The following is a 9,978-nucleotide window of genomic DNA, read 5'->3' on the forward strand; positions in this document are numbered from 1 at the left end:
TTATGGATTTAGACTCATTTATCAAATTGGCTAAATTGGAAAAAAGCATGTAAATGCTTTAAAACACAATGTTTTATTTGCTAGATATTCTTTGTAGACTTCTGAGAAGGATACAGTCTTTTCACAGTTCCATCTTCTCTCTGTGTGTGTATTTGTACTGTGGTCAGAGTTACATACTGTGTTTTTCATTAAGAAGTAATTATAACAATAGGAATTATTTTTTCCCATTTGCATGATGATTTAGGAATATAATTGCTGTTTCTGAAGTATCATACTTACTAACATGCATGCACATATTAACTGTTATTGATAATGGGAACAATTTTACCATTGTATAGAGTGGGCATGAGTGTAAACATAGATACTAGTATAAAATGTTTGATGTTATTACTTCTGAAAACCTTTTAGGCAACAAACAAAACATGTTTATTTTGCTATGAGAAAATGTCTTTAATATAGAGAGGACAGCATCTGCTGCCTGCTGTCATGTATTAATCTGTATTAAATACCGAGCCAAACTGTAATATCTTGCTAATAGTAGTAGGTAAATATTCTTGTATTGCTTATTCCTCATATATGAGTCCGTGTGTTTCTTTTGGCATGCATATATTATATGGAAATTGTAGGAGACAGAGTGGGAATCTGAATTTTATTCAGCACGATCATACACGCTTGGATTATTTTGTTGTATGAGTATCACATGGTAACATCCTTTTAAAACAGTTGTTTAACAATGAAATATTGGAAATATTTCATTTATGATACATACTTTGGTGCCTTGATTATTAGTCATAAAAATTGCATCATTCTTTTTAGTACTTGCTCAACATATCAGCGTACACACAATAAACCTGCAAATATTTTCTTACTATATTAGATTTGCCAGGCTCTTTTCTCAAATTTAAAGTGGTCAAATCAGTTTAGGTTACAGACTTTTGGATTCTGGGAGTGGTGTTGTACTGTTTTGTATGAGATAACATGTGTATACAATAATAATGCTGGATGATGAAGATGATGATGGTGATGATTTTAAATTTATGGAAATAAACACTCTACTGACTGTTTTTGATCCAAACATGAGCTGAGAAGTGGAGGACAATGACTTCATTTTCTTCTGGCCAGTGGGGAAGAATAATTATACTTTCTTTTGCAGCTACGGTGGTTTATACTGAATATTACCCACGTGGTTACAGTTTGTGATTACATGTTTTCTAAAGTGGTAATTAAATGAAGGGTTTTAGTTGTGTCTTACTTCCTCTGATGTGACTCTTCAACTGTTATTTCAAGAGCAGTACTATTCGACATGACTTGCAATTATTATTTCCTTTGACTGGATGTCCTTTTTTTCCCCCACTGGTGTCTACAGATCTTCTGTAGTTTTTTTTTAATTAACATTTTATCCTTTCTTTTCAAACACTACAGCTCTGTTAATAGAGACAGTAAAACATGCGTATTAATGCATATTGAAATTAGTATGAAACTCCAGCATCCTTCCAAATTAGATCTATTTTGTTTTTTCTTTGTTAACCTGCCAGGCCTTTCAAACGGTTTTGGAGATGGCAATAAAGAGTCAGAAATAGCTGACACTCCAGGAAGAAAAGTTGAACCTCGTCGCCGTTGTGCATCAGAGTCTAGCATATCTTCAAGCAACAGTCTGTTGTGTAACTCAAGGTAAAAATATGTTTGCTTAAATGAAAGGATGCTCAAAATATAGTGGAGGGATTGACAGTGATCCCTTATAGATGGAATCCATAACACACATAAACGGACACAGAGATTCAAAAGTTAACTTTAGAAAATTAAATATCTCTTAATGTTGCATGAATGTATATACTAACAAACAGAAAGGAAGAGAGCTTTGTAATTTTGCCTGAGATGGATTTTAGGCCTTAGTATAAAGTTCAGGATTTTTAGTTCTCAAAGAAAGTAACTTTTTTGCAATGCTAGCTAGCTTTTCTTATCGGGGATTGTAGGCATAGTTTGAAATTTAAACATCTTTAAAAAGTGCTCTGTGTTATTTTGACTTTCTGAATTAGAATTGAAATAATTCCTGTTTGCCTTTACAACTTGAACTACCAGATAGTTGCGTGTTGGGATAATTTTTGGATCTCTGAAGAAAATAATATTTTGTTGATTTCTAATACATTTTAAAATATGTGTAGTTTTAGCCTACCAAAATGTGGAAAAGGTAAACCAGCGCTAATACGAAGGCACACCTTAGAAGACAGAAGTGAGTTGATATCATGCATTGAAAATGGAAACTTCGCAAAAGCAGCAAGAATTGCAGCTGGTAATTGGCATATTTTCATGTATATGTATGTGTGTATATATTTATAAGTATTTATCTATCTCTATAGCTTCCAGTTTGCTTAGTAATCTAAAAAGCCTTGCCTCTCCAGACCTGGGCATCTGTACTCATTGAAATGGATTGTTGTCCTTTTTTTTTTAATATACACCACTTAATGCCATGGTGTGTAAAAGAGTCTTTTAATTTGCATGTGTTTTCTTAGCCTCACTTATACTTCCTTTTAACCCCAAGGTCACATGATCATAGTTTGGGCACTTTGCAGTCAGCTTGCATTTATGGCCTTTTGCAGCATTCCCAGTCATATGACCACAGTCTGTGATGTTTTGCTGGAAATCAGTATTTATTTTTAGTTTCCAGCAAAAAACGCCCATTGCAGGCAATGGCTTAATGACCACCATGTTCACTTAATGATTGCTTCTGCTGCTGCTGCTGCAAAAAAAGATAAAATAGAGTGTGGTCAGGTGATGATCCACTAAACCAGGGCTGTCAAGCTCCCGGCCCACGGGCTGGATGTGTCACACGCTGGCCACGCTCACGCCCGGTTTAGCAAAGGGGGGGGGGAAACTCCCACTATGTCAGGTAATGCTGCTGTGACGCCATGAGTTTGACTCCCCTGCACTAAACAAATGGTGTGACTTACGACTTTAATTCTGGGCTCAATTATGGTCATAAACTCTCTTAAATCTTAAGTATAACAAAAATATTTTCATCTTCTTATCTTTTTGTAAACACACTCAATAGCTTTCATACATGTCCTTCCTTTAAGATGTGTTGTGATAAAGTTTTGCTAATAGTACCACATTTTTCTCAGTTTCTTCATGGCTATTTGTCACTTGTTAATTTTGGGAGTATGTTGCCTATAAATGGCCCCATCAATCCACATAGGCGGAGGGGCCAAATAAGAGTCTTTCCTTTCATAAATCAAGATGAAAGGAGCTAGAAATTAAGCTTTCTCAATGGCAGCCTTTTTCATATACAGTTGATTCAGTTTAGTTTAGTTTAGTTTCCTTTATTTGTATGCCGCCCTTTTCCCTGGGGGGACTCAGGGCGGCTCACAATTCAAAAAGGGGGGGGGGGAAGACAAACAGTAGACAATACAACATGTTAAAAAAAAGAGCACAACAGTCACACAGTTCGGGTGGGGCTACAATCTTAACCCCAGGCCAGCCGGGCCAGCCAGATCTTTAAAGCGGCGCGGAAGGACTGGAGGGTGGTGAGGGTCCGAATCTCTACGGGGAGTTCGTTCCAAAGGGTCGGAGCAGCCACCGAGAAGGCTCTCCTCCGGGTAGTTGCCAGTCTGCACTGGCTGGATTCAGATTTCAGTGCTTATGATTATATATTAATTTTGTTTTATTGTGAACCATCTATAGTTGTACTCATCAACATATAAATGATCTTCAAGCATATATATTATATTTCACCTCATAGTGCTTTATAGCACTCTCTGGGCATTTTACAATGTAGAAGCATTATTTGCATATTGCCCCCAACAATCTGGGTACAATCTCATTTTATTAACCTTGGAAGAATGGGAGGCTGAGTAAATCTTGAGCCCGATCAGAATCGAACTCCAGGCTGTGGGCAGAGTTTTCCAACAATACTGCACTTTAACCTCTACACCCCCAGATCTTAGTTCACATAGGACAAGAAAAAATGTTGCTTAAAGTTGTTTCTTAGTTTCTTCATTCTTTTATTCTCAAAAAAGCATCCTGAATTTGTCTTTCCATCAGCTTAGCCTTACAGATCACAACAAATTATTTTCTAAAATAACTTTCTTCATTTTAGAAGTTGGACACAATAACATGTGGATTTCAACAGATGCTTCCAATTCTGTCCTTGAACCTCTAAAAGTTGTGTGGGCCAAATGTAGTGGCTATCCTTCCTATCCAGCACTGGTAAGTTAGCACTCCATCGACAAAACCTTTTGGGGAAAACCCAATTTACAGAGTAAGGATCTGTATATAGGAATCAACTTTCATTAAAGATAAAAGCAAGTATCCTGCTATTCGCAACTTAAATTTTAGTATGTAATTTCTTAATTCCTAATGTGATAACCTGTTTTTTGAAGTTGACAGAATGTAGCTCTATCTATCATGTATATTCAGTTATACAAACTTTTACCAATATGTATTTTGTATATCATAAAAAATAAGCCAACTTGCACTCGTAGACAGAAGTACAAGTGCTTAATGAAATAACAAGTTTGTATCTGATTGCTCAGTTACAGACAAACATTACGTTTTTTTAAAAAAACAAAACATTCTGAATCTATTTGGAATACATTACATAAGTAAACACTGAGCTAAAATGATAAACACATAAACATCTATAAACTCTTTAGATATGTATGTGTGCATATACATTCATGTACATCTGTATTTCACATCTTGTTACTAAATGTGAAAGCAATAGTCTGGAAAGGAATGCAATTGATTATATGACAATTTTGTTCACATGACTTTTTTAAGAACTTCAGTAAATTGAATTTTAGGATTGTATAGAACTTTGGGTTCAAAGGCAAAATACATGTAGCACTTTCTGCAACTCTATTAATATATTTTTCCAGAAGGAGGGTAGTTATTAACACCCTGTAAATGTCACAGCTGGAAAGTTCCAAATAGCAGCACATGTTTGTCTTTGAATCCCAAACCCCACACACCTGTACCGTATTTAGGTTTATGTCTACTGGGCTGAATGTTAAGTCTGTACAGAATTAATTTACATCCAGTATGTAAATCTCTGCCAGACAATCCCTTTACGAAAGCAGACTTCAATCAGGTCTTTTGACTTCCAGTGGAACGTGTTGAGGAAGAGCTATGATGATGAGGGAATGAAGATGTTAGTGTGGGAATTGGATTCCGAGTTAGAATATCTCAGGAGAGATATGTTGGTATACTCTAGATTTCGCTTATTGATAAGTTCATAGTAATATTAATATTGAAATATTTTTGAAGAATCTTTAAAATATTGCTAGTTACTTAGTCTTATTGGCCTCTCCATTTTATAGATAATTGATCCTAAAATGCCTCGTGTTGCTGGTCATCACAATGGTGTTACAATACCAGTGCCACCCCTTGATGTATTGAAAATTGGTGAACAAATGCAGACCAAATCAGATGAAAAACTTTTTTTGGTTTTATTTTTTGATAATAAAAGAAGTTGGTAAGTAATTCTTCTCTCACCTTAATTTTTTTTCTTTGTAAGACAAATAGATATTTATTGGAAATATTCTTTGATAGAAAATGATTGCTCCAAATTTTGTATTAGAGGAGTAGGGTGTTAATTGTGAAAGTAAACAGTGTTATTTAAGTAATCTGTATAAGGACTGCTGCCTTTAGCAATCTCTGCAGTTATGACTTGAATGAAAAGTAGTTTTGTAACCAGTCCTTGCCTTTACGACTTTCACAGATCTGCAAAGCAAAAGGCAGCTGAAGGAATATTATAAAATTAAGATTTCATTTAACTTTTCTTTTTATATAATAATTTGTATAAAAATGTAAAGCTTGTAAGGTCGTCCTTGACTTATAATCATTTCTTTAGTGGCCATTTGAAGTTACAACAGCAGCATAAGTTATTGAAAAAATTTTTGGCCACTTAAGACCATTGCAGTATCCTCATGGTTATGTGATCAAAACCCAGATGCTTGGCAACTGGTTTATATTTATGATGGTTGTAGTGTCCTGAGGTCATGTGATCATCTGTTGCAACCTTTTGACAAGCAAAGTCAATGGGGAAGCCAGATTCACTTAACAATCATGTCACTACCTTAACAACTGCAGTGATTTATTTAACAACTGTGGCAAGAAAGATTGTAAAATGGGACAAAACTCAGTAACTTTTGCTTAGCAACAGAAATCCTGGGCTCAGTTGTGTTTGTAAGTCGAGCACTACCTGTACAAGTTTGCAAACTAATACAAGCAAAAGTACAGAAAAAGAAATGTGTGTTTGTGTCTGTATGCTTGTGTGTAAGATTATTTTCTTCTTCCTCCAGACAAGTTCAAACATATATAATTGATCACCCCGTCTGATATTTGTTTCACTTCTCTTTTCTATAACTCCTGTTGTCTAGAATGTGACTCTCCCCCTCCCAATGTGAAGTTAGCCCTATCGTTGGCGTTTCTGAAGTTTTTAAAAATGTGTTTTTTTTTTCCTGCAGTCTTGGGGAATCTCATGGGAAGCCTATTGGATGATTATTTTGTCTTTCGATGTTCTTTTTATTTATTTTTTAAGTTTTCAACAGTTGTGATATTGCGATATTGTTTTAATTGTATACTGCCCAGAGACGCTTTCAGTGGGATGGGAAAATCATATAATTTTTTTAAAACTCATAAATAATCCATAAATAATATGACTTAGGATTCCCATATTTCTTCTAAAAGTTGTTGCTAAATCATAATCTAATTTGACTGGATTGTTGGATCATTTTTTTCCCAAGATTAAAATGAAGCAAATTTTATATCAAACCTTGCTCTTGTCTTGGCTCCATCACATTTGGAACTGTAGCAAAGACTAAGTGCTTCACCAGCCCCCAAAAGATATACACCGTTAGTTAAAATGATAAAATAGACATTTTTTAAAAAAGAATTATCGGAAAAGCATTCAGTATTAGATTATTTTTTATTCCGAAATCATTTTTAATCTTTTTCTTTAATTTGTTTACAGGCAGTGGCTTCCAAAATCCAAAATGATTCCACTTGGGATCGACGAAACAATAGATAAATTAAAAATGATGGAAGGTCGAAACTCAAGTATTCGTAAAGCTGTAAGAGTTGCTTTTGATCGTGCTATGAACCATTTAAGTAGAGTTCATGGAGAGCCAGTCAGTGACTTCAGTGATATTGACTGACATAGGTTGTCACCAAGATATAAAACAACCTTATGTAGGGAACTACAAATTAACCTCTTTGTCTACAAGAATGTATTGAAGATACAGCTCAGTAATCATTGATCCAGTGGCAGAATTCTGCAAACTAAACTGGTTGAGCAGCTTCTCTAAATCACCATTGCCATATTGATTTAAAGTTTTATCATTATGTTGCTGTTTCAAGCATTTCCATTAAAATATATCTTGTTCATAGTGTTTATAAAATGTATATATATGTATAGTCAGCTCTTAACTTATTCTGATTTTAGATGTAGCTTTTTAAAATTTCTTTTCTTTTGTTTGGGAAAAAGATAGATTGTCGCTTCCATTTCTTTTCACATAAAACAAAATACATAGGCACCACTATCCAGCAATAGGTGCTAAGGGACTTTCTAAGGAAATAACATCAGATTGGTTTAGTAGATCATATATTATGATGCGGTGCTGCTTATGTAACTTTTTTGTGATCCATAGTTTTTAACAAGGCCTCTGAATGTTTGACTCTGCAAAAATCATTACTCTTTGCACAAAGTACCACATACCTAAACTGTAAATTTATGACAACAAATAAATATTTTAAATAAGGAATTACATTATTTTGGAGGGTACTTTGTGAGAAATATAATGGGAATAAAATTATGCTATGTACATTAGTTGAAAAATCTCTCTAAAAACACTCCATTGTTGCCCAAGATACCATTTTAGACATTTGTTGTGATTACACAACACCGACTTAAAGCTTGTTAAGTGTATTATTTTTCACAAATCCATATCTCATCTATCTACCCTGAATTTTATGTGCCTCCCTGTGTTATATTTATTGTAGAAAATGTATTACTTTGCTTTATAAAGAGAAATAAATAAGAAAAGTATATTGATATACATTTTTATACAGGCACATAAGACAATTTGCTTTGAGAGAAAAAGTTGTCTTGAAAATGGTTGTATAAAATAACTTGATGGGTTGTGTGTAATTTGACTTTTTTTGTAACTTGTAATCTGCTTCAGTGAGGGGATTTATGTAACTTTTAATTTTAGAACACTTTGGTAGCAATAGAAAATTTGGATACATTTTTGTATGGTACATGTGATGTATATAGAATTAGTACTTTATTTTTATTTCAAAGAGGTAAAGCATTACATTTAGGGAAGGAAGTGATAGGGTGGGTTTCCATTAATATCTTTTATATTAAAAAATAAAGTCAACTATTGATTGTTGTAGCTACTTTCTTTCTATGTTCACTGGGATACTGAATTTGTAACAATGAAAATAGCAAGTATGTTTTCAATGTGATTTATAATGACTACGTTATTTATAAGTGCACTGCGTTTGAACTCTTCGTTGATAATTTAAATACTGTACCAAGGTATATAATATGCAACACCAAATAATGCATATGAATGCACGGAATATTTATGCCCAACTTTTTTTTTAAATAATGGGTTAGCGAATATGGTAAAGCCAATACTTTTAAAATCTTTTAAAATCGTTTCATTGGGTATTCTTCATTGTAAAACCTGCTTGAATCTTTATTTTAAAGCTACAGCCAATTTTGGAATAGTTTCTAATGTTTTTATTCCCTATGGTTTGTAATACCCCTCCCCATAGAGCTTGAAATAAAATTCCTTTCTCAAATGATACTTTTGTCATGCATTTGGCCCTTAAAATGTCTTCCAGATATCCAGAATTGTTGAATTTCCATTGAATCCTAGTCCTCATGATGGAAATTTCACACCAACTTTTTTCTTAAGAATTCATTTTAGCATAAGGATCTGAATAAAGAATGTATACATTCATGAGCTCTAGGCAATATTTCATAATATTTCAAACATACAGTTGCTGCAACCCAAGTTTTGTATGTACATGTAATCTAATATTCAAGTGAATGTAATTGGTAGAAGAACTCTTGGAAGTATTTGAAGTTTCCTTTGATAACAAGAATTCAAAATGTCAGCTATAAATGAGTAGACATATTAAGAAAGAGCTGTATAAAAAGTGCAGAGGATGGGCTCTAGCACGAATCCAAAAACTCAGAAGACTAAACTTCTGGTCCCGGTGACTGACCCAGATTAAATCTTGCAAAAAATGCAGAATTTAACTAGGCTAGAAATTATATTTTATATTTTTGACTAATGTACATTTTGAGATTATTTATATACAACTACTTCATTCTTGCTAGAAATTTTACTAGTCATACTAAATAAACCCATATTATCAGTATAGGTTTATCCAGTAAGGATGAGTCTAAGTCTACATCAATTTAGACATATCTTTTTTTAACAGTTTGTTCATACATTTTCTCTTTACATACATAAGTGCTTTGTGAACAGCGTATTATCTGGATCAAATTACTTACATAATAGTTCTTTTCCTAATTTCTACCTCTTGTTATCCAATCATTGATAAACCAAGTCCCATATTTGAAAATATTCTGTATCTTCTTTTTCTTTATCTTTAAAGTCAATCTGTCAATTTATGCACAGTCTAGTATTTTTTTAATTACATCTTCTGTATATGTTTCTTCATTTTTCCAGTGTTGTGCAAATACAATTCTTGCTGCTCTCAAAACATGTAATATTAAGTATATATTCTTTTTATCATACTTTTCTGGTACTATACCTAACAAAAATATTTCTGGTTTATAATCTATATGCTGCTTTAACATTTTTTTCTAACCATGTATTTGTTTTTGCACATATCCAGACATTAGACATATCTTTCATAAATACTTCAAAACCTGTTTAATTTATTGCCACTGAATGTCCAAATACTGAAACCCCTTGGCAGAAGAATTGATTTTTTTTT

The 9,978-nt window shown here is 33.5% G+C and overlaps 1 protein-coding gene across 3 annotated transcripts in view; it reads left to right on the forward strand.

Annotated features, from left to right (window-relative positions):
- Positions 1 to 8,811, forward strand: part of BRD1 (bromodomain containing 1) — a 44,779-nt gene extending 35,968 nt beyond the window's left edge. For all 3 annotated transcript variants that reach the window (XM_032220755.1, XM_032220756.1, XM_032220760.1), the window contains 5 exons: positions 1,536 to 1,671; positions 2,163 to 2,290; positions 4,094 to 4,203; positions 5,316 to 5,470; positions 6,971 to 8,811. In XM_032220755.1, coding sequence (XP_032076646.1) covers positions 1,536 to 1,671; positions 2,163 to 2,290; positions 4,094 to 4,203; positions 5,316 to 5,470; positions 6,971 to 7,154 — 713 coding nt within the window. In that variant the 3' untranslated portion in view covers positions 7,155 to 8,811. The remainder of the gene's footprint in view (positions 1 to 1,535; positions 1,672 to 2,162; positions 2,291 to 4,093; positions 4,204 to 5,315; positions 5,471 to 6,970) is intronic.
- Positions 8,812 to 9,978: the final 1,167 nt, after the last annotated feature.

The sequence above is a fragment of the Thamnophis elegans genome, chromosome 7 (genome assembly GCF_009769535.1).
Source record: "Thamnophis elegans isolate rThaEle1 chromosome 7, rThaEle1.pri, whole genome shotgun sequence".
NCBI classification, from domain to species: domain Eukaryota; kingdom Metazoa; phylum Chordata; class Lepidosauria; order Squamata; family Colubridae; genus Thamnophis; species Thamnophis elegans.